This window comes from Ovis canadensis, chromosome 20, assembly GCF_042477335.2.
Source record: "Ovis canadensis isolate MfBH-ARS-UI-01 breed Bighorn chromosome 20, ARS-UI_OviCan_v2, whole genome shotgun sequence".
Lineage (NCBI taxonomy): Eukaryota > Metazoa > Chordata > Mammalia > Artiodactyla > Bovidae > Ovis > Ovis canadensis.
In genome coordinates this window covers 32,342,511-32,365,932 of record NC_091264.1, presented here as the reverse complement: position 1 = coordinate 32,365,932, position 23,422 = coordinate 32,342,511, and the positions used below count along the sequence as shown (strand labels likewise).

The window sequence follows — 23,422 nt, the reverse complement described above, 5'->3', positions numbered from 1 at the left end:
CTTCCTTGCAGGAGGGAAAGAGTAGGCTGGTGGGTTCCTGAGAAAAGCAAGTGTTCCTGAGGCCTTTTGGGGCTGTGAGCTGGGTAGGTTGCCCTTTAGGGAAAAAGGGTGAAGGGCTCAGGGTGGGCAGAGCAGAGATGAGAAGGAGCTCTGGATCTCCAGGGAGACAGTACCACACCAAAGGGGAGAGTGTGAGCCCCACAGTGGGGAGAAAAGCTGGGACAGCTTGGAGCTGGGCCTTGGAAGGTCCTTGGGGAAGGCTGCTGGGGGTGCATGAGCAGTTCTGCTACAATTGGGGGGTGCAGTGTGTACATTTTATCCTTCTTTCCTTGCAAGTCTATTTAAAGACTGTTTCTCTTTTCCGAGGCCGTGTGTTGCAATCCCTTTCGTGCTTAGATTTCGGATCTTCTACTGATGAGCTCCAGCCCCTAGAGAAATCTCTTGCCTTGCCTTACCACACTTGGGGGAATTTGGCTTTCAGCCATGGGGTTGGCCACTACCACATCCTCCCCCTGTCCCACTTTTCTTGTGCCTGTTTGTATTCGGTCTAGACAATTCATTTTTATTTGTGGATGCTCTGCCCTAGCCTGGGGCAGCTGTGGTGAGGTGGGAAGAGCACTGGAATTGGAGTCAGAAAAGCTGGTTTAAATTCTGGTTTGGCCATTTACTGGCTGGGCGTCAATTCAGGCAAGTTATTTAGTCTCTCTGAGCCTCATCTGCCAAGGAAAAATAATGAGCCCCATCTCCAGGGTGGCTAAAAGGAGGAAACAGGGCCTGGCACAGAGAAGCCTTCTAATCCCCTCACCCAGCCCTGCTCAAGTCTCCACCTGTTAACAAGCCCCTCTACCCACCACCCCAGCCAGAGCCAGCCATCACCTACCATCCACGGTCCTGGGATGAAATAAACCCTCTGTCACCTGGCCTCAGTGTCAACAATGTCAGTCAGATTACAAATGTTTATTGAGCATGTTCTACATCCCAGGCCCGTTCTAGGAGCTGGAGATACAACACTGAACAAAACAGATAAAAATCTTGGTGCTCACGTTGCTTGCATTCTAGTAGTTGGGGAGACGGGGGGAGGGTAAATTTTAAAGCTACACTGTCCAAAATGGTAGTCACAGCCTCACGTGTATATTGAGCACTTGAAATTGTAGCTACACCCAACTGAGATATTTGATGAAAGCAAAATACATATTAGATTCAAAGACGCAGTAGTGAAAAATGTAAACCCTCTGATTAATTATTCTTACATTGATTCGATGTTGGGATGATATTTTAGATATGTGGGGATTAAGTTAAATGTATGATTAAATGAAATGTCATCTGTTTCTTCTTACCTTTTAAAATCTGGCTCAAAGAACATTTTAAATTACGTATGTGGTTCACATCATAGTTTGTTGAACAGTCCTGTTCTAGAGTACGTTAGTGGTCACATGTGCCATGGAAAAAAAAGAGGGATGATGAAAAGAGGACCCCAAGTGTAGAGGGAAGAAGGGATGTTGACTATAAGTGCATTGGTTAAGATGGCCCTGCTGAGAAGGTAACGAAACTTGAGAAGTGAGAGAGCCCCGCATGTCATGTCTGGGGGAAGGGAACTCCAGGAAGAGGGAACAGCATGTGCAAAGGCCCTGAGGTGGGAGCGCTCCCACAGTCCCAGGAACAGAGAAACCAGTGTGGCTGGAGCCCAGTGGCCAAAGTGGGGTTGGAGGTCATTGAGTCAGGGAGATGGAGGCAACACGGATGATGCAGGGCCTTTTAAGGCCATTGCATGGACTTTGGCTTTTTCCTCCAAATAAAACAGAGTCTGCAGGGTTTCGAGCCAAAAGGTGATATGATTCAGCTCACAGTTTAACAGGCTCACTCTGGCTAACTAGAGTGCAGGCGAGAGAAGAACCTGGGAGGCCAGGTGGAGGCTCAGGCAAGTATCCACTTGGGGTGACAAGAACCTGACCTCACAGGGCCGTTGTGTGGATTGTTAACCAGCAGAAGAGCTGCCGGTAGGAAGTGCTTGGAAAATGAGCACTTAACTAGATCCAGAGCTGCCTGAGGGCAGGGACTTCACCTCCTGTTCCCCCGCCCCCTCCACCCCCAGCGTGGCCAGAGGAGGCAGGGGGTGCCCTCCCTGATCAGCCACTGAAGCCACTTCTACCCCTCTCAGGGCATATCCCCTGGGAGGATTACAACAGCCTCCTGTGGCCTCCCTGCTGGTATGCTCCCTCTTTAAAACCCCTCAACTGCTGCTCATCCCCAGGTCTAGGCTCCTGGCACCATGGGCACTACAGGAGGGGCTATTCCTACCTCTCTCTCCCACCTTTGACCCCTTACCCACTCCCTTTCTGAGCCCCTACTCCGTGCCTTTGCTCACACCCCCTCATCTGCCTGGGATGTCCGCTTCAACCCTTCCGCCCTCCCCTCCCTGTTCTGTCATCTCCTTCCCACTCACCATTACCTAAGGGTAGTATCATAAGCAGACCCCCTAGACTCCACCACCTGCAGTCCTTTCCTACTCCAAGCTGGATCAAATGTCCCCCAGACCCTAAATGTTCCCTAGAGGTCCAGTGATTAGGACTCCATGCTTCCACTACAGGGGGCTAAGTTTTGATCCCTGGTCTAGTCAGGAAACTAAGATCCCACCTGCCACATGGCCAAAAAAAATGACCCCATCATCTTTTACGTATTTTTCTATTTGTGAATTTATAATTCTGTGTCTCTTCACCCACCCTCACCAAACGTATGATGGTTGGAATTGTGTCTCATTCATAACAGCATCTCAAGCTCTGGCACCATGGCTGGTGGCCCAATAAACAAAAGAAGCTAGAGAAGTGGACTTGGAAGCATTGCTCATAAATGCCAAAGACCCAGACAGCTTCCACCTTCCCCAGGACTGCACACAAGACAGGCCTGAGCAGCAAGGCAAGGCAGGGAGTCCACTTAGGGGCAAGCAGAACTTGGGCCCACCTTCCAGAAGTTCAAGGAACTGGAGAGCCACCATGTAAAACTCAATTACACCCTGGGGTTACAGGCCCCACATGAGTACTTCTTCCCACTCCCAGCCTGTTGCAGCCAAGGCTCCAGCACCAAACCCAGACCCTTAGTGGCCTGTGGGAAGCAAGCCCACATAGCTAGCTTCTTCCCTGACACGGGACACCACCTGGATCACACAGTACCTGAAGGCAGCACTACTCACTGCAGGGACCTTGGCTCCAAAGGAGCTGTCTCTCTCGCCCCAGTTTCCATCGATGGCAAAGAATGGATGAGCTCCCCCAGGACCGGCCCAGCCAGAATGGAAGGACTCTGGCCCCAGCACAATGAAGTGGGTCACCCCATAGCCTATACACCTGGAACCCCTTTCCCAGACCTCAGGCAAAAACCATGTTTCCCATGGGAGGAGGGAAGGGGGGTGCAGGAGAAAGTCTGGAACAAAGATTCAATGGAGAAGGAGAAACCAGGAGGAGCTTTGAGATCAGAATTAAATTCTTTAATACAAAATGTTTTTTTCTTTAAGATATATCTGTATTCCTTCGTTGTTGTTTAAAAATAAATATGTACTACGGAATATCTCGAAAAACTGCACTAGAGACAAAGATGTGATGTTAATATCTTTTTCCCCACAATTATTATGGATAAACAGTAGCACCAATAAATAAATGATAACAAATATTAAAATTAAAAAAGGAGAGAGATTTAGTATGTAGAATTCTCTATTTTTTCTTGTTTTGTTTTTACATATAAAAAACAGAATAGCAATGTCTATTTTATCAGAATCACATATATACATAAACATATATATATATATATATATATATATATACACAAACACAAGTTGCCAAATATATATATAGTATGTAGATGTATATTGAAACCTTATTTCAAAGGAATGTGTGGTGGGGAGCCAGGGGAAAGGGGAGGGCAGAGTTGAGTGTTAGCAAAATTAAATATCTGTTCAGGACAAGCTAGTGACTGTCACCGATCAGAGAGAGAGATTGGAAACAGGAGTTTTCTACACAAAGACCAGTACAAACAAGAGAGAGCGAGAGAGCAAGAAATACATCTCATAAATAGTTGAAATTAAATATTAACCAAGAATACTGAAAAAAACCCTACTCTTTAATTAAATTAACTGTTTTAATTTCTAATTAAAAAGGGATATTAAATAAGTACCGTATATAAAACACTTCTCTTTTCTCTGCCTCCAGGGTGGGCACGGGGATCCTGCCCTGTCTCTCTACGCCGCGGGAAGGGTTGGGTCAGGTGGGGTAGGGTGGGGTGGGGGGATAGAGGTGGGTTAACCACTCACACACACACAGCCAGGTCTCCTGGAGGGGACAGAACTAGTGGTTTCAATGGTCTGAGGACATCGGGCCCTCCTGGGCTGCACCCAGGGAGCAAAGCTGGGAGAGGGCCAAGGCAGAGGCCCTTCCCTCGGAGGACCAGCTGTCACTGGGGTGGCCCTTCTTCCACCAACGTCTCTTCTCTTCGCTGAGACATGTCGGTGGCCTCCTGGGCATCTTGGAAGCAGGTGAGAGGAGGTGAAGGCTGCCCAGGCTCCTGAGTCTTCCAGGCAGTGCCCCGGGGTGGTGGGGCAAGATGCTCACGGAGGGGGTCTCCAAAGCACAGCAGTGTCCCGAGTCTCCCCCAGACTCCTGGTCAGAGCCAGCGTCCTTGTCCCCTGTACCTGTCAGCTGTCTTTCTGTCCATTTGACTCGGGGGAGAGGCTCGGGGCCAGGGCTGGGTTTGTCGGTCTTCCCAAAAGCAGGCCAAATTTGCCCCCGTGCCCTGGCCTTGCGCATTCCCAGACAGGGGAGGGGACCCTGGCTGCCGTAAGAGGGACAAAAAGACGGTGCCAGACTCTCTCCTTCCATCCTCCTCCCCGTCGGGATCTGGGCGGGGTCATTCTCCTCCCAAATCAAGTCCACAGCAGTCAAATACATCCAGTGAAGACACCAATAACATTAGCAATGTTAATTTTTAAAAAAGAATATATATATTTTATATATATATAAAATATATATATTTATTTTTATATATATAATATATATATATATATATAAATGTATGTATGTGGGTGGGTGTGTCTACAGGAATCCCAGAAATAAAACTCTCTAATCTTCCGGGCTCGGTGATTTAGCAGCAAGAGAAATAAAATGGCGATCCAATTCCAAGAGGAACTGTGCTGGGTCACCCGCCCATGAATGCTTCTGCCGGAGCCTCATGCTCCGGACCCAAAGTGCTCTGCGCACAGCCTCCCTCTTCCTTCATGTCAGGTTTCTGGATTCAGGACTGTTCTGTCGGTGGTGGTGGTGGTGGTGGTGGTGTGGTGGCGGCGGCTATGGGTCGTTCTGTGTCAGTCTTTCCTGGTGAGACGTCTGGTTCCCGAAACCCTGAGGGAGGCTCCTTCCTCCAGCCCGGCTCACCGCCTCGGCTTGTCACATCTGCGGGGACAGGGGAGACAAAGGCCGGGGGTCAGGGTCAGGGCCAGGGAAGGGGCTCTGGTGGGGAGGCTGCAGCCCCCCCTTTCTGCAGCCCGAGGCGGCAGTGGAGAAGAGAAAGCACAGTTCTAGCCTCCGGGAGCCCCTGCCCAAGGGCCCCCTCCACCACCACCTAAGCAGGAGCTAAGCCCGGGGCTCCCAGGCTGCCCTCTGGACTCTACAGCCCAGCTGCGACAAGACAAAGACAGGATGACATCTCATCACAAGCAACAAATGAACACGTCCCCGAGAACAGTCCCCGCTTGACATTTAAGAGCTGACGAGTGAGTAAAGTTGGACCGAGTTAATCAGCAAAGCGTCCCTGCCGGAGATGGTTCAGAGCGGTCCCTATGGGGCTGGTCTGGGGGAGCGCGTCGGGGAGAGCAAATGATGGGCCTGTGCAGGGGCCAAGTAGGCCAGCGGGCTGGGGAAGGGAGGCTCCCGAGGGACGGGGACCCAGCAGGGCTTGAGACCCCCGGGAAGGTGAGGGACACACCTCCCCTCTCTGTCTGTGCCCACTGTCTGGGCCTCCGCGTCAGGCCCCGGGCAGCAGACTGCCTTTCCTTCTCAATGCGCTATTTAACTTAGGGTGGGGGAAGCAAAGAGGACTCCTGGAACTCTCCCATCATGCTTCAGGCCAGGGGCGGTTTACCTTTTACTCTCCCCATGTGAGGAAGGACCAGAGCAGACCCTCCCTTCTGAGAACCTAGAAATGGGGATCTAAGCTTCCAATCTGAGGATGGACATTCCCTCATACAGCCAGATCAGAGGAGGACTTCAGATAACTTCACTTGGCCTCAGGTCACTGTAGACATCCCCCAGTCCATCTCTCCAGAATCATCACCATGGTAACCCTAAGATGGTGAGTCCCTTATCTTCTCTGAGGCCCCTGGGAGATGCAGAGACCCCCTCATCCAGCCCCAGGGTGAGCCAGAGCCCCCACCGCTCCAGCAGAGTGTACACTTTTGGTCTTCACGTACTGCCAAGACAGAACCCACAGCAATACCCCGGGGCCTGGTCCCCAGCCTCCCCCGACACTCACAAACCACAGGAACATGGGGGATGGGGAAGACAGCCACATTCGAAGGACCTTGTTAATTAATGAGGCATTTGGACTAGATGGGGGTGGGGGGCGGGGCGGGGGCTGGCCCTGGCCCTGCCTGGGAATCCCCATTAAAGCCTCTCATCCCAGGGTGAAGCTTGCGCTGGCCCAGAGGGCTCCCTGCCTTTGAGCACAGGCCAGACGGTCGAAACGCCATCAAAGGCATCAAAAGACTGCCAGCCACCAGTCATGGGCTCCTGTTCCTGTCCTCACCCCTGAAATCGCTCATGTACTCACTCATCAGCCTGACACTTCCCTGGCCCCCGGTGTGCACAAGGGACAGAGGTACACACACCCGGGGGGTCACACAGATGAATAAAACCCAGGCGTGAGGGACTCACAACCTAGTGTCAGGAGAATGTGTGTGGTTCCTTCCATTCACCCATCCTGAGGAAATAACAGGTGGGCTGTTCTGGGTTGCTGCCATGATGACCGGAGTATTACGGTATCAGCTGTGCCCTGACGGTAATCTCCTATCTGCCCTAAACCAACAGCCAGGGCCCATGCCTTCCAGGCCCCCAGTCTGAGGATGCACTCAACCCCTGTCCCCACAGAGAGACACTGAGGGGATGAGAAACCCAGCGGTCTGCACGTTGTAGAGGCAGCATGCCCCCCATGCCCGGACGGGCCCTCCCTATTAGCAGCAAAGGTAGTCATCATCAGGAACAACAGCCACCAGGAGCAGGGCCACAGGACACAACACTCAGCTGGCGTCCACACCACCACAGGAAGCCACGCGGGCCTGCCCACTCAGGCAACCAGGGCAAGCTCTGAACGGGCCCTGCCAGGCTGGCCAACGCCTGCCGCCCAGCACAGGAGGTCCCCACGAGCAGAGAAGGCAGCAGTCACCAGGCAGGCAGCTAGAAGCAGAGCAAGCAGCTGGCAACTCTCAAGTGCGCGCTTGCTCACTCTCTCTCTCTCTCTTACTCTCTCTCTCTCTCTCTCTCTCTCTCTCTTTCTCTCTCTCTCTCCCCATCTCTGAGCAAAGCCCCTCTCTGACCTGCTCGCCCTCTGGGAACCAACCTGCAAGTACGTTCGTTTAACTCAAGCTGCCTCGCCTTGCAACGCGAGTCTGTGTTTTTGCAGGAACATTTACACGTCTGCGGATCTTGTACAAACAAATGCTTTCTCCGCTCTGAGCAAGGCCCACAGGGACTGCAAAAGGCAAAAGGAAAGACATCTAAGCTAGAGCGTCAGCAGAGAGAGAGAAACAATCCGTGCAACACCCCCACCACGCCCGCAGCTGTGCCCCACCCGGCTCGCGGGCCCCCACGCCTGTCCACGCCCTGGAAGGCTCCGATGCCACAGCGGAAGACAAGAGAGAGCGGCGGAAAAAGAGGCAGCAATAACTAGAAGCCGGCCCGCAGGAAGCGGCGACGTGGCCGGGCAGAGTGCGAGGAGCGGGCTGGGCTATCCCACGGGCACAAGTGCAAGTCTCAGGCCACGGGGCCCAATGGCTACCACCCCCGAGAAAGCACACGTTGACTCTCCAACCTGCTGGGGATGCCCATCAGGGCCAGCTTCTCCCTGTGTGAGGGCTCACACCCCGGCCCCTCCACCAAAGGGCTGAGGCAGGGAGTGATGGCAGGCCAGGCCACTGGTGGCCAGAGGGTCCCCTACTGCCTCAAACCCAGAGGAAGAGGCCACCCTTGGGGAAGGCTTCTGGGAGTGCCACGGGTTGGGCTGGAATACGGGGCTCCCCTCTGGAGGCCCCAAGTCCGCGAGGAGGGGCCGCAGGGGTGTTTGACCCCACGTCCTCCTTCAGCCAACAACAAGCTGCCTCCTGTCATCTGCGCCCCTTCCTCACACCACATCTACCCTCCCCACCCCGCCCCCCAGCTTCCAGAGAAGTGTGGAAGCCTAGAGCAGTGGAAACCAGTTGGGTGAGCAGGCATCCGTGCCTGGCACCCGTGCCAACATGGGCCCGCCACCAGTGCCCAGTGGGTGAGGGAAAAGGCGGTGCCCCAGCCAAGCTAGAGCCCCCCTCCCTGAATCCTGCAGGCCCACTCTGCCCACCCTCCCGCCTCCAGCCCTGGACCGGTAATGCCACCACCATGCCTACCCCCTCGGTGCCAATTAGTGGAGTGAGAGTGAGAGAGAGACACTGGGAGGAAGGAGGCTGAGAACTGGAGAAGGGGACGGGGGAGGAGGGGGGCAGCTCTGGGGTCCTGCAGGTGGGAGTTTGACTGGGGGCCGAGGAGGCTCCGGTGGGGGGGAATGAGACGGCAGCGGCACCACGTACGCGCTCCAGGATTTATACCGGGATTTCTTGCGCTTTCTTTTTTGCCCTTTGCCCTTTCCTCGAACTGATTTTCTGGAAAATAAAAAAACAGAGACAGACAGAGAGAAAGCGAGGGGGAAGGGGAGAGGAAAGGAAGCAGTGAGGGGCGCAGGACATGTTCCGGGGCACACGGGAGAGCTTGCACACAGGCGGGATGGGGACAGGGTGGCAGGCACTTTGAAGGCACTTTAGACACCCTTGTGGGGGGGAGCACAGTGGCTTCACCCACTTTAGCCACACCCTAGCAAGGCTGTGAGTGGGAACCAGAAGCTGGGTGGAGGACACCGGACCTGCAGGCCTCCACACTCGTGGTGTCTCCTGGTACCAGGCGGGGGGTGGGGGGGGGGGGCGGGGGGGGCGGGGGGCAAAGCTTAGAGGCCCGGCTCTGTGCCCAACAGCCTTGAACAGGTCTGACCCTGAAGGTCAGGGGCTCTGGAAGGCAGGCCAGGATTTGGGGAGGAAGTCAGAGGCCTGACTGGATGAGGGGCAAGGGAGGGCATGTGCAGGCGTGTGCTGCAGGCACCTTCTGCCTTCACGTCCAAGTACAACGGTGAGGGGTCCCTCCAAGGGCCCTGCCTCTGTGAACCCCAGTTGTGGGGGAGCAGCTATCTTGGAGCTGGCACAAAACCAAGGGCAGCACATGAAAGGCGCCAGCTAGCCCAGCCATAACCTGGGCCGAGAGGCGGGGCTGGGTGCCCTGGGAGCCCCAGGCAGGGAGCAGGGCGGGGTGGGAGTTAGGGAGGCGTGGGGAGGAGAGGCCTGGGCGGCACTCAGCAGCAGGTCCTCTCCCCAGCCTGTCAGAGCCTGCTACACCATCTCACCAGACTCTCTTCCGAGCCCAGGCGAGCCCCCACTCTCCCTGTGGGCAAGGCAGGGATTTGGGGAACGGGCAGGCAGCGATTGGGGGGGGGCAGGCTGAAGCCTGTCCCCCTCAAGGGAACCAGCACTCTCTACACCTGCCCACACCCGCCCCTCCACCACCCTCACCAAGAATACCCCTCAGGAGGACAGCCACAGGGGACCACAGGGGAGAAGTAAGGGGGGAAGGGATGGAGGAGAGGGAGAAAATACTGGAAGAGGAGGGTCTGCACTCACTCACACATTCTCTCTGTGCCTGCTCTCCCCACTCACTGCTCTATAGCCACAGCAATACTGGAAGCTGGGGGCTTAGGGCAGAGGCAAGGGGTCGAGGCCACTGGGGCTTCAGTGTCACCAGAGTGTTGGGGGGCAGATGGGATGGTGGGTGGGAGCAGGGTGGAGGTACTCTCTCTCAGTCTCTTCCCCTGCAGGCTCTCTCCCATGCCAGCTGCTCACCCATCCTGAAGGCTCATGGCTCCCAGACCTCTCCCCACCTGCTCTATCCTGACCTGACCCTCCACACTGAGCAACTGGATGCCTCAGAAAATGGCCAACATTCACCTCTGTCTCCCTGGCCAAGGGGGCTGAGCAGCTCTGGCCTGTCTCACTCCCACAGGAGGGCACACATCAAGAAAACACCCAGCTGGCCCCCCAGTCCAATTGCGCCACCACTGTAGCCACTGAAAGAGGCCACTTCCTCTAACACACAAAAACTGGCCTCTCTGCCACCCACTCCCTCTCCTTGCCGTGGGTGATGGGAGGCCAGAGCAGGCCCAGGAGCCAGCGTCCACGCTGGCCCCACACGCAAATCCCGGCCAGGAATGGCCCAGAGACGCATCATCTCTTCCAAAGGAAGCTCCAGGCACCAGGCCGGGTTTTGTCAGTCATTCTAGAGCTGTCATCCTAGGGCATACTCCATCTTGCTGCTGCTACCACGAGTCCCCATGAAACCAACTCTCAGACCCAACTGACCCCCCATCAGACCCCCACCCCCGAGAGAGGAAGCCAAGAGCCCCAAACCAAGACAAATAGTCAAGGAGAGGGAGAAGGGCGAAAATCGTGGCCACTTACTTTTCTTGCCTTGCTTTATCTTTCTTTGGTCTGCAGTGGGTAGAGAAAGAGAAAAGAACAGAACAGAGAGGAGTTCAGCTGGTGATAGTAACAGTAATAGTATTTATGATACATCAGTACAGTTTTAATCTCTTGACATATAACAACTCACTTAATCCTTATAACAATGCTAGGCAGTACGTAATACTATCATTGTACCCGCTTCACAGGTGTCGAAACTGAGGCACATTAAAATAAAACTGGAATGCCCACAGTTATACAGCTGGAGGGTGAAAATGGGCTAACATGCTTAACTCTGGTCCAGAACAAGCCCCCTGCAGCTGTTCACTGAATGACTCCCAGACTCCATTCTCACCTGCATTCACATTTGTTATGCTGTAGGAAACTCATCTCTCCTATGTGCTGGCTTTGGTGAGGTTTGATCCGCATAATCTAAAGGGAAAGGAAGCAGATCACAGAGGTTAGTGACCCAGCCAGCCATACCCGGGTGGGAAACCCCATGGCTCCTGCCACTCAGCACCCAGGGGTTCTACAGAGCAGAAAAGGGTGGTAGAAGTGTGGGGGGACCAAGGGCTCTATCAGAAAGAGCCTCAGGCCCACCCCAACTCCTCCCACCCTGCTGACCTCAAGGAGCCCCTGCTTCTCTTGAGGGCAGACAAGTCTGCAGGGTTGGCCAGGCTGGGAATTCAGGTCCTGGGTTCTTGCCTCTCCCCCTCCCTCCCCTCCTGTTATTCCCTCCAGGCCTCACCCTACCCCCAGGAGCCATCCAAGAGCCACCCACTCCTCCCTGGGGTCTCAGAGTTCCCTCCAGCCCCATCCAGGCTGAGACACAACCCGTCACCAGGCTTCCCCACAAACCAGACTCATCCAGCTTCCCAAACAGAGCCCCCAGGGAGATAGGGCTGTCTTCCTCCAAGAGGGGAAGGGAGGGGCTCCTGTCACAGGTGTCAGCCCTCTCCTGAGCCCAGGGGGCAGAGGTTAGGAAGGAGGAGGAGGTGATCAGGGGTTGCTGGAAACCTGGGCTCAGAAACACAAGCATCTTTTTCTCCAAACAGGGTCAGACGCCCACATCTCCCCTTGACTGACTCCGCGGCAGGAGCTGGGCAAGGCAAGCTTAGCTCCTCCCTTTAAGAGCTGCCCAGGAAAGGGCTGGGGAACACCTGTAGCCAAAGCCCGCCCCCACCCCAGCTCCCTGCCAGTGCCCACCTGCATGGTGATGTTGAACTCCTCAGTGGGCACACACTCCAGACTTTCGTCATTACAGCAGCCCCCGCACCGCATCAGGGGCACACAGGACGGCTTGAAAATGAACTCAATCTCATCTGGGTACTCCTGGAAGATGTCCACCAGGGTCTCAATGGGACGGCAGAAGCTGCGCTGGTAGACATCCATGAACTTCATCACTGTGTGGGAAGGGGGTGACATGTGAGCCCAGCAGGTCACAGAAGAGATGGCCGGCCCCGCTCTCCACCCAGCTCTGCAAGGCCTCTCCTTTCTGTGAGAGGTAACCACCATGGGAAAGGCCTTCCAAACATCTAACTTAAGTGTCTTGGGCCGCGGTTGAAGTCCTTCCCTAACTTTCCACCGCCAACACTGATGAAGACCTGTGTTTCCTCTAAAGATGACATGGTGTTGTCAGGTCCCAAGGGAGTCACCCTGCCATATCTGGTCCCCTTGCCTCACCATGACAGCCAAGCTGATTCCTAGGTCAACTGTGAGGCCAGAGGGCAGTTGGGGTATGTGTATACCTGCTGGGGGTCTCTAAGCCTCCCATTAAAGGAGGAACAGCCAACTCGGCAAACCTGCTCTCCATTTCCCTCCCACCTCCACAGCAGCCGCTGCACCATTAGCTGACAGCCACTTAAAGAGCGCTTCTTCTGTGCTCTGGCGCTGTGTACAGGAGTCCGTGATGTTATCCCAGACAATTCTCCCCCCATGGTACTGCAAGGATCTAGTAGGACCCACCCTCCCCCTGGCTTTACAAATGGGGAACTAGAGGCTTAGAGAGGCTGAGTAACTGGTTCCAAGGCCACACTGTCATTAAGTCACACAGTTAAAGTTAGCTCTGAACATCAAAGCTTCCCCAAGCCAATGTCCTGTGAAACAGAAGGGGAGCCTTGGGGGGCACTTTGCCACCTGCCAGACCCCCTCCCCAGATATGGGCTGAGGAGGCAGTGGGCATCGGCCCAGGGGCTGGGTCCGCCTGGAATCAGCAGGTGGCTGTGGGCAGGCACACTGCACTGGCCCTGCCAGCCACCGATAACCCCACCCAGGAGGGCAAACTGCTTGCATCATGGAAAAAAATGGTGCTGCCACTGCAGTCACAGAGAGCTTCTAGAAGCTGATCTGGAGGGAGACCAGGGTAAAGACAACTTCCCAGGCTGGCCGTGGAGCCTGGGGTGCACCGGAGCATGAAGGGGTGATTCTGGGCCACAGGGGTGGGGCCCTTGAGAACACATGAAGTCAGGACTCCGAATGGCTGCTTCAAATTGCAGCCTGGCCTGCTGCTCCCGGTCACCCCTACATCACCACCACCACGGAGCAATCCTATCCCTGAAATGAATTTCCCCTATACAGAAGGGAAAAAGCAGCACCCAGCTAGTGAGGAAGCCTGGGCCCTGGCCAGGACTCTGTGTAACCTTGGGCCAGTTCCTCCCTCTCTGGGCCTGAGGCTCTGCATATCTGTGTAAGTGAGTTGGGTGGATCGCTAAAGACAACGAAACAAGAGGCTGAAATAGAGGGTTTTGTCTTCCAACTCCAGTCCCAAGAACAAGCGCCCTTTTCTCAGCCCAGGAGACACAAGGTTGGAACCCCATCACGGCATCTCAAGTCCATCTCAAGTCTCCCCTCACTCCTCTCGCCAGAGGTGTGAAGGAACATGAGCCTGGGGGTGGTGGGAGTATACAGTGGATTAAGGATAATGGGAGGAGCTGAGGGGAAGAAGGAGAGGCTACAAGTGTGAAAACAGGAAGAGAACAAAAGAGGCTCCTAGACTTGTCTGAGGTTTCTGCTTTCCCCATCCAGACAATGGGCACAGAACTCTCCACTGCTAAAAGGCTTAGGATCAAGTGTCATCAGAAAGAGTATAAACCAGAGCAGGGACCTGAAGAAGTCCTTTTCTAAGCCAAGTCTATATTGAAGAAGATGACTAATCAAGAATTCTTGACCTGACACTTCACCCTGGTTGGGAACAGAGGTGGCCAAAACTTTGGGGCCACAAGAACAGGACAGCAGAATGGTCTGGCCTGGGTCATGAGTTGGTAGCTGGGGATAAAAAGATCCAAGGTGGAAATTTCTTGGACAAGCTCCCTGGGATCCCTGAGGCCCCCCAGGAGGTGGAAGGGGAAACCTCATCGCACCCATCACACCCCAGCTACTGTCTCCAAGAAAAGCTGTCCTGCTTTTTTCTCAGGCAGGGGCACACATACGCTCCAACTTCAGACCCATGGCTTTCCTTATTTCTTGAAGACAACCTTTTTTCCCCAGCAGACAAAGACCATCTGTCTCGCCTCTCCCAGACCACAGAGAGGGACCACTGGAAGCTGAGGGGGCTGGGTGCACCCTGGAAGGGGCACTGTCAGTGGCACAGCAGGGAAGCCAGGCCCTGGGTCCAGGAAAGGACCCCTTCCCCCCAGGTGAGGAAGGAGGCAAAACCAAGCCGGCACCACCAGCGGCCTGGGGAGTGTAAACACTGGCTCTGGCCACCACCTGGGCTACCTGATTCGGGTCTGGGAAACTCGCCTGGAGGAAGACCCCAGGGCCTTTCCTTCTCAGAGGCAGAGCACAGGAGTAGAGGCTACATTCAGTACTGGGGAGAGTCAAGGCGTCCCTAGAGAAATGGGAGGATCCGTACTCCAAACCACAGTGAACAAAAGGCAGGCAGACTCGGGCTGGGCAGAGGGGCGGGGCTCCCGGGAGCTACCGCCAGCCCTCTGCTGGACCGAGAGGGAAGTTCACAAGCACCCAAACCTGCTCCTCAGGAGGGCATGAGGAGGCTGTCGGGCTTTCTCTCTCTACCCCCAGAGGAATGCACACCGGCGCGGAGGGGGTTCCTCGAGGCTGCACCCTCTGCACCTCCAGCTCATGCACAGCCAGCAATCGAGACAGCAAGGGTCACAGCCCCCACCACACAGACCCCACAGGTGGGACCCGGCCGGGTTGGAAGGGACATGGACTATTCATCCTCCCCTAGGAGCAGAGGGGAACGAGGAACACTGCCCTTGACATCTGGGATCCTTGGATACTATTTATCTTCCTGGCTGTGCTCATGGCTCCCTCTCCAAATAAAATTTTACTGGAAAGAGCAGAGGAAAAAGACCACGAGTTCTATTTCTAGCAGCGGTCTGAGTAGGTCAGAGTCCCCCGGAACTGAAGGGTTAACCTCTCAGCACTCACCCTTTTCCTTTCTAGATCTCCTTTCTAGATCACCAGCCCCAGTTTCCTATGCCCCTGTACCCCCACAACCCCGCCCCAACAGACCTTCCCACCCATCTGCTGGGGGATCAGGGAATCCCATCCATGTGCAGGAGGGGTGGGGGCCAGGGTGGGGGGCCACTTACCTTCATGGGGTTTCTGCCCTCCTTCTGCCATGGGTGCAGCCTGGGACCACTGAGGACAAAACAAAGAGCGAAGAATGGGCAGGGGCAGGGGCAAGGGTGCACAGGCCCAGCCAACCTGCCCCTGCTCCCTCCTGGAATCCCTCCCAGCCTGGAGCCTCTGGCTTCTCCCGGACTTCTGAACCGAGCAGGGCACCTCCAGGGGCTCCCTACAGCACAAAGCACCCCCTCTCTGAGCTGCTCCAATTCTGAAGTCAGGGAAGATAATGACTGACCAGATATTGGGGGTGAGGGGCTCTTAGAACAGAGGAGGAAAACATCAGAAAGCAACGATGTTCAGGTCCCCGCCCCTCCCCGACATTTCCCTTCCCCAGCTCTCAGCGGCCCCTTGCTGAACTAGGACAAGTGAAGTCCCTCAGCCCCCCTGACTCCCGGGTCCAAAGCCATGGGCAAGTCTTAAGGTCAAACAGGAGGACAAACGTGGACTGGGGCAGGAAGGAAGGACTAGGGGTGAGAAAAGCAACATGGTGACCTTCCCCTGCTGACATGACAAATACCAGGGTGAGCTGGTGCTGGGGCGGGGGGTGGTGCAGAGGGCCGCAGGGCGCCAAGCACCCTCCCCCCCTCAAACACTTCTGTTCTCAGGAATACGTAGTAAAGCCACAGGTTGCCTAAAGAGTAAAACCTGGGAGGAAACCCTGGGGGAAACCTGGGGGAGGGGAGGGCCCCGTTTTTCCCTAAGAACCAGTCTCCCCAGAACCTGAATGTATCTCCAAAGCCCCAAGGCTCACACTCCCATCTCATTCTCTGGCTTCTTCTCGGTCCCAGACTGAGGGGGTCCCCAAAGTCCCTCTCACCTGCTGGGCACCTTCCTCCAAAGGCAACCAGGGAAGCCTTTAATGCCTTAGCACTGCCCAACCCCTAGGGGGCCCCCTACACTCCCTAAGCCTGAGGCTTCTGGTTGCTCCCCACCCCCACTAGATCATTCCTCCCCTCCCCAGAAGCTGTGAAGGTCAACTAGCCCGACCATGCGGACCTGACAGCACCCGGCAGGCGAAGGCTTCTCCCAGCCCTTCCAGAGAGTCTCCAGTCGTGGCCACCTGCCCACCCCACCTGCCCCTCTTTGGGGCAGATCCAGAGCAGCAGAGCGGCACTCTAGCACACAGAACTGCAGACTCTGCAGAGAGAGAGTCTGCCTGTCTCTCTACCCACACCCTGCTGCAATACACCCCAGACCCCCAGCCTTGCCTCCAGGGCCAAGGTCAGATAACAGTTTCCAGGATCCCAGATGGACAGCCTGCCACTGCAGCTCCCTCAGGGACCTCCATGCCCAGGGGTCTCTGCCTGAGCCCCTTACCCATCTCCATGGCACCACTGTTACTCTCTGCCAACATTCCTCCTATGCCCTCCACTGCTCCTGGGCCCCAAAGAGCAAAGGGGTCAGAAATTTCATACCCCCTCCAAGGCTAGGGGGCACTGGGAGGGGCAGTTCTGGGCGGGGAGGGGCCAGGTGCCCTTCTCTGGGGGCCTCTGAAGGTCACACTGTGGCCAGGCAGCCTCTCCTCCCCCTCCCCCCCTCCCTTGGAGGCCTGGAGCCAAGGCCTTTGTGCCAGGGTCTGAGGAACTCCTGGTGGCAGCAGGGACCCCAGCCCGTTTCCTTCCTTCTACCTCTCCAAGGGCGCTCTGAGCAGAAAAGGACCCCTCAGGTGGTTTGGGAAAGCAAGCTGGGTGGGCAAGTTTAGAGTTCCCAAAAACCACCTGCTCCTACTCCAACGCCCATTTCACCAGAACAAAGTGTGTTTGCAAGGCTGGCAGGAGCTCCCTCCAAAGGTTCGGGGAGGGCTAGTCCCACACTGCCCATGTCACAGCAAATTTCAAATCATTTTCCCAAAAAGTGCAAAGTGGAATAAGGACACCCTTTAAACCCTCCCTGCGGTCGCCCCCCAAAAAGCTAAAGCACAGCTCACTCGGAAGTATGGGGGAGGGGAGGGAAGCAGACTGTCACCGAGTCGGGACTTTCGGTAGAGTCTCGACAAAGCCCCGGGCTGGGCCGGGTAGCCCGACTCCTGACAGTGATCTTTCTTTCCTCGGAGTCTGGGGCTGAAGAGAGGTTATGTGGGTCTTCTCAGCAAAAGGGAGTTAAAAATAAAGGGGTGGCGGGGGCTTCTATTCGAGCAGGGGAGGAAACTGGGAAGGGGCGTGAGGAAATGCCTCCTAGGAGGGGTTTAAGGGCTGGGGACAGCGGGAAGGCACAGGGGTGGTTCTCCGGGTCCTCGGCGTGGGGCTACCTCGAGAGGTCACCTTCCCGCGGAGGGCCGGCGGGGGGAGGGGCGCGGCTCGCCGCCCCGGGTTCCCCGCTCGGGCCGCGGCGGCTCCGGGAACACGCGGCCGGCCAGGCCCGGGCTGATGTAATCGGCTCCGCGCCGCGCGCGCCCGGCCGGGCGGGGGAGGGCGGGCACCGAGCGGGACGCGAGCTGGGACGGGGGGGTTGGTGCGGCGCAGGTGGCCCGGCGGAGAGGGGGTCCCAAGCAGCAATCCACCCCAAAACTTTTCCCCAACTCGCGGCGAGGGCCGCAGAGATCAAGCGGCAGTGACAGCAAGCCCCATCTCTCGCCTGCCCCCTGCCCCCTCCACGCTCTCTGCCCTCCCCGGGTCCAAGGTCCGAGCACCCCCACCCCTGCCCGCCAGGGCTCCAGCTCCCGCCCCAGCTGCCCAGACTTCCAGTTCGTCGGGAACCAGCGGCCGGGAGCAAACTTCAGCCGCCGGCGGCAGCGCAAGCCCAGCCCCCTCAGCCGCCTCCTCCGGCTCCCGCCCTCCGCTGGTCGGCCCAGATCGTACGTGCGGTGACTCCGGTGGGTGGGCAGGGCCCGCGTGGGCGGTGAGACTCTATCCCGGTGCCCTCCCACCTAGCGCGCGCCCCCTCCCCCTACACCTACGAAGATAGAGGGGAAGCCGCGAGCCCGGTGCCCAAGGACCCGCGTGGGGCACGGAGTCCCCCACGCGCGCGCTCTCACGCACGTCCCCAGCCCTTACCTTGGCATGGTGAAGGTAGAGCAGCAAGGCAAGGCTCCAATGCACCCAAGAGAGCAAAAAGTTCATGGTTTCGGAGGCCCGGCCGGGGCCGGCGCGGCTCGCGCTCCCTCTCCGGCTCGGGCTGCGGGGCGGCCCGCTCTCCTCGGCGCCCAGGCGGGCTCCTCTTCCTCCCGGAGCCGAGGCCCGGGCCAGGGCCTGGGGCGCGCGCGCGGCTGGAGCACTGTCTGTGCACACAGCCGCCTCACCCGTCCATGAGCCCGGCTTCCGAGAGCCGAGTCGCCACCGCGGCCCCTTCTCCTCTTCCTTCTCTTCTTCCTCCTCCCCCTCCTCCGACTGCGGCTCCTCCCGGCCCGAGCGAGCACTTCTCCCGGTGCCGCTCGGCTCGGCTGCCCCGGCACGGACCACGGCTCCTCCGGAACGAGAACAGCCCAGAAGTTGGACGAAAAGTTTCAGGGCAACGTCGCGAGCCCCGACCCCCTCCACCCCGCCTCCGGGCGCGGGCTCCGGCTGCTGCCCGCGGCTCGCCGCCGCGTCCACCGTCGGCCGCCGGCCGGGGAGGAGGTGGGCGCTGGGGCAGGGGGCGGTGTCTGTCTGTCTGTCCGTCAGCGCTGCTGGTCCGACGCGGGATCCCGAGGGGGAGGGCTCACGCTGCGCTCTGGCGGTCACCCCCAAAAAACAGGTCACTCACTTTGCCCCTGTCCCTCTCGTGTCTCGCTCGTCAGCGCGCGCTCTCTGACCCGGTCTCTCTCTCTCCTTCACTTCTCTTTGGAGCTCTTGCTACCCTCTTTCTTCTCTGCCCGTTTCCAGAATCCGAAGTGATTTTGGGGGGGAGTAAAAGAGCAATCTCCCCAAACGGTCGGCCCGATTTAGTGGGGAATGGGAAGCAAAAATAAATTAAAACGGAAAAGAATACGGTTAAAAAAAAATGTTTCAGAAAAAAAGGAGGAGGGTAAACCCTGGATAAATGAATATCAAATTCCAGTGCGGAGACCCCTGGCCGGTGACCCCGCCGGTCCGTCCGCCTCTTCGATGCGTCTCCCGACCGAGCGCCGCTGCCGCCGGCTCCACTCGCCCCCCAACGCCGCAGCCTCGTCGCAGCCCGGCTGCCCCAAGCCTCTGCGCTCCTCACCGCTACGAGCAGACTAAAAAGAAGGCAGGCCCCGCCCCCTGGGCGTGTCGGGGCGGGGCCAGACCCAGCCTCAGCTCCTGGGTCCGTCCCCTCTGTGCCTCTGGCTACTACCTTCCCTGGGGACACCGACCGAAGCCCGGGCCCCCACCCACCCCAGCAAAGGGAGTGCTCGATCCCCACCAAGGCGCACAGCCTGAACATTACCTATCGGCCCCCTCTGCCGGGAGACACACACGCCCGCGCGGTATTTGCGGGGCGGGTACAGGAAAGTGAGGTTATGTGCGGTCAGGGCTCCAGAGCTATTCCCTTCTCTATGCTGGGAATATTGGAGGGGGCAGGGGTTTGAGGGAGTCGGACAGGGACGGGTGGAAAGAGAGACACACAGATCCGTTGGAATCCTGGGGTGACCCCTGCCTTCTCCACCCCCCGCCAAACACTCTCAACTACCCGCCCCCCCCAACACACATAGTCACAGGCGTCCTCACTCACGCAGACGCTGCATCCCAAGTTCACCCAGCTTCCCTGTGGTGGCTGAGCGCCCCCTAGTGACTATCGGATGCACACCCCATCTCAAGTTCAAGAGGCCTCAAGAAGAGGGTTGAGGGAGATTACCCCTGACACATCCCCCTCCACCCCCCGTTTCTGACCTCTCAAACAGTGGCACGTCTGGGACTCGAGTGGTCCCACGTGCACAAAGCCCAGTGCTGGGCACAGAGGGCATGATGTATCCATCCGGACTCTGTGCTCATCTCCCGGCCTCATCTGGCCGGCTGACATCAGAGTTAGCTGCAGCCAACAGGCTGGGGTGACTGGGGTCCTTTGGGAAGTGTTCAGGGAGGCTCCCCTGGGGGGAAGTATTTGGCACTATGTTTGTGGGGCTGAGAACAAGAAGCCATGTGGTTCTGGGGTTAGTCAATGGCCCAGAGAGAAGAGGACCTGTTGGAGCCCACGTATGCACTGTGGAGTCTGGCAGAGCCCAAAGGGAGAGGCAGCTGGGCAGACAGAGGCCCTTGTTTCTGCTTCTCCACCCCCCTCCCCCAGATGTTGCCAGGGAACTGAGGCCAGGGGGCTGGTGGGGGCGGTTGGAGGCCAGGGCTCGAGTGATGATTCAAACCTACTCACCAGCACTAAGGAACGTCAGTAGGCCAGCTGCCCAGAGCTCCCACCAGGCCGGAGGCCAAGGCTTCTATCAGTCCCAGTCCAGGCTCACAGCTCATCATCTGAACAGAACTGGGGCATTCTCCTCAGCAGCCCCCAGACCTTCAGGAGTCATTGCCTACTTCTTGCAGCTAGCAGCCTCTCCTCCCTTTTCCCCAAGTCCCCTCTGTTTCTTCAAAGCTCACCTCTTCCCCAACTCCCCATGTCTTCCCTAAGTGCCCCCCAAGACCCCCCACCCCACCCTTGCATATAGGAACCAGCCGGGAAAAAGTCCTGGTTGGGCTTGGACCCAGCAGCTCCCAGTCTCCCCCAGGGAGGAGGAGGGTGCACGGGGGTGATACCTGTGAGAAGAGAGGGACTAACCAGTCTCATTATTCATCTAGATCTGGCCTGGGCCTGCCTGGGACTGATGCAGCCTCTGTGAAGGCCCAGGCTGAGAATGGGAACTAGGCTGAGACTAGAATGCACCACTTCCCTCAAGTTGACCCAAACAATACAAGGAGGTTACTCAGCCAGCCCCTGGTCTCAGCACATGGTGCTGTGCTTTGGTGGGGGTGCTAGGTTACCCACTTAGTGCCGCAGTTCCCCAGAGTGGTGTCCTGAGGCCCTTATGGGCAGAGGGGCTGGCTCAGCCTCTACCCCATCCTACCCTCTCCATCATTCATGCCTCCAGTCCCGTCTCCACCACCTGGCAGGCTCCCCAGCAGCAGGGACAAGGTCTTTTTACAGTTAGTAAATGTTTATTTGCTGGCTCAGGGCCCCTCCCAAGCAGGCTTCCTCACCAAAGCTCCAAGCTGCAAGAAGCCACGTGGGTCACTGGAATCGAAGTCACTAAACTTCCTCCTTGCCCAACCTGGTCCATGTCTAGCAACTTCAGAGCACAAGATGTGGACACCTTACCGGGGATCTCCTGCCTTATTCCTGCCCTGGTGCCAGCAGAGCCCAGGACAGTGGCTCCCAGCTTTACCACCAGGGATTACCCTGCCCCCTTCCCTCCCCCCCCCCCCCCCCCCCCGCATCCCTTCTCATCCCAGAGCCCTTGGTCCCTGGAGAGGCCTAAAGAGGGCTTAATAAAGGACGCTGAAGTTGGGAGGAAGACGGAGGGGTTCTGAGGAGGGAGGGCCATCAGTTGTCATTTAATAGCCACAGGTCTCTGCCCTACCTGAGTCAACCATTCTTCATTCAGCAAAGTGTGTTACAGCAACCTCTGTAGGCTCTGCCAAGGAAAACAGAGGAATGAGGCAGCAGAACTGCAGCCTTGCCTGAAGGGTTCTGAGCACCCTTCTCTGGGGTGAAGAGGGGTCTCCTGTCTCCATCTTTCATTTCAGAGCCACAGCCTGGGGGTGACTCGGGGGAGGGGGATTGGTACCACCCCCAGTGTGGTGTCACCAGCTTTCACAATAATACACTGCCACGGACTCAGCCCATGGGTGAGAGTCCCATGCACCTGGATCTTCAAGAACGGGGACCAGAAACACACAGAACAAGAACACAAGTCAATGACCGTAAGACCAATCACATCTCTACAGCCTCTTCTCCCATGGACGTAACTCCCTCCAACAAACTTGATCCCACTGATCCTCCCTCGGCAGGCCGCTTCAACCCCGGGAATATCAGGGCAGACTGTGGCCCCAGAGGGACCCAAGGTCACCCAGAAGCATGGCAGGGAGGAGGGTGAGGGGGGCGCATGGAGCAGAGAGCAGCCCAGACAGAGGTGAGGCCTGACTCTCTCAAGGGGCTACCTCAGCCCCACTCAGAGGACCCCACCTCATGGCCAGGACAGCCTCGGCCTGTGGCTCTGAAGCAGTTCAGAAGAAGCCAAAGAGGAAGGGGAAGGTGTTCCAGGGGAGGGGAAAAGAAAGGCAGGGGTGGTTGGAGAAGAGTGTGAAAGGTGGCCAGGAGCCAGCAGTAGCCCCAGACAAAGGGAGTAGTGATCGGGCCCAAGGCACAATGGTTGTACTTTGTCCTGCTGATCCTGACACCTCTGAGGTTCAGGGTCACTCTCCCTGTGTGCGGTGGTGGGGGGGCGGGGGGAGCTTCCCTGCAGGGATGAAGAGGTAGAGCCCTTCCGAAACCCCTCCAAAGGGAGGTGGGGGAGAGAGCCAGTAAGCCTTGCTGTTGTCTAAACATTTCTCAGTGTGGTTCCTCTGTGTTGGAAGAAAGGTTTCTCCCTCGCTCCATCCCCCAAGCCCCAGGCGCCTAGCAGGACACAGAGCTGATCCACCGCAAGGGCAGGAACAGAATATGTTGAATTGGAGAAAGAACTGGGTTGGTCTGCCTCAATTCTCTGTCTATCTGTCCTCTCTCTCTCTGTCTTTACGATAAAACAAGGAAGAGAGCTCTCTTTTCCCAGTGCCAATGTTGTATTTCCATCTGGATCTGGAGGTCTGGCTCAGGGTAATGATGCCACTTAGGAAACAAGATTAGAGCAGAGAAAGCCCAAAAAGAGGAGCCAGTCAGGACAAGGGGAGGCAAGAGGGAGAGGGAACTGGGACTTCTCTGGGGGTCCCATGGTTAAGAATTTGCCTTGTGATGCAGGGGGCATGGATTCAATCCCTGCTCTGGGAACTAAGATCCCACGTGCTGCAGGGCAAACAAACCCGTGTGCCCCGGCTACTGAGCCCCTGCGCCCTAGGTCCTGTGCTTCACGATGAGAGAAACCACCGCAATGAGACGCCCATGCACCACCATGAAGAGCCTCTCGCCTTAACTACAGAAAACCCGCACACAGCAACGGAGAGCCCCTGCGCCACAGCAAAGACCCAG

At 57.0% G+C, this 23,422-nt stretch overlaps 1 protein-coding gene across 2 annotated transcripts; it reads right to left on the bottom strand.

Moving 5' to 3' along the window:
* Positions 1–3,456: 3,456 nt before the first annotated feature.
* On the bottom strand, positions 3,457–19,495 carry VEGFA (vascular endothelial growth factor A). Of its 2 annotated transcripts, XM_069564604.1 has the most exons (8): positions 18,370–19,495; positions 15,340–15,388; positions 11,987–12,183; positions 11,136–11,212; positions 10,781–10,810; positions 8,813–8,884; positions 7,594–7,725; positions 3,457–5,432 (listed from the first exon to the last, which is right to left on the bottom strand). In XM_069564604.1, the coding sequence occupies exons 1-8, from the start codon at positions 18,433–18,435 to the stop codon at positions 5,411–5,413; spliced, it is 645 nt and encodes a 214-aa protein (XP_069420705.1). In that variant the 5' UTR covers positions 18,436–19,495; the 3' UTR covers positions 3,457–5,410. The 2 variants fall into 2 exon arrangements, with proteins under 2 accessions (XP_069420705.1, XP_069420706.1); XM_069564605.1 differs by lacking the exon at positions 8,813–8,884 and having other exon boundaries at positions 18,370–19,494.
* Positions 19,496–23,422: the final 3,927 nt, after the last annotated feature.

Excerpts from the sequence above, each read along its gene's own strand:
- VEGFA (XM_069564604.1), bottom strand. The coding sequence starts at position 18,435 with ATGAACTTTTTGCTCTCTTGGGTGCATTGGAGCCTTGCCTTGCTGCTC. Across the intron at positions 11,213-11,986 it reads AGTTCAACATCACCATGCAG|ATTATGCGGATCAAACCTCA; the intron begins GTGGGCACTGGC and ends CTTTCCCTTTAG. Across the intron at positions 5,433-7,593 it reads TTAAACGAACGTACTTGCAG|ATGTGACAAGCCGAGGCGGT; the intron begins GTTGGTTCCCAG and ends CTGTCCCCGCAG.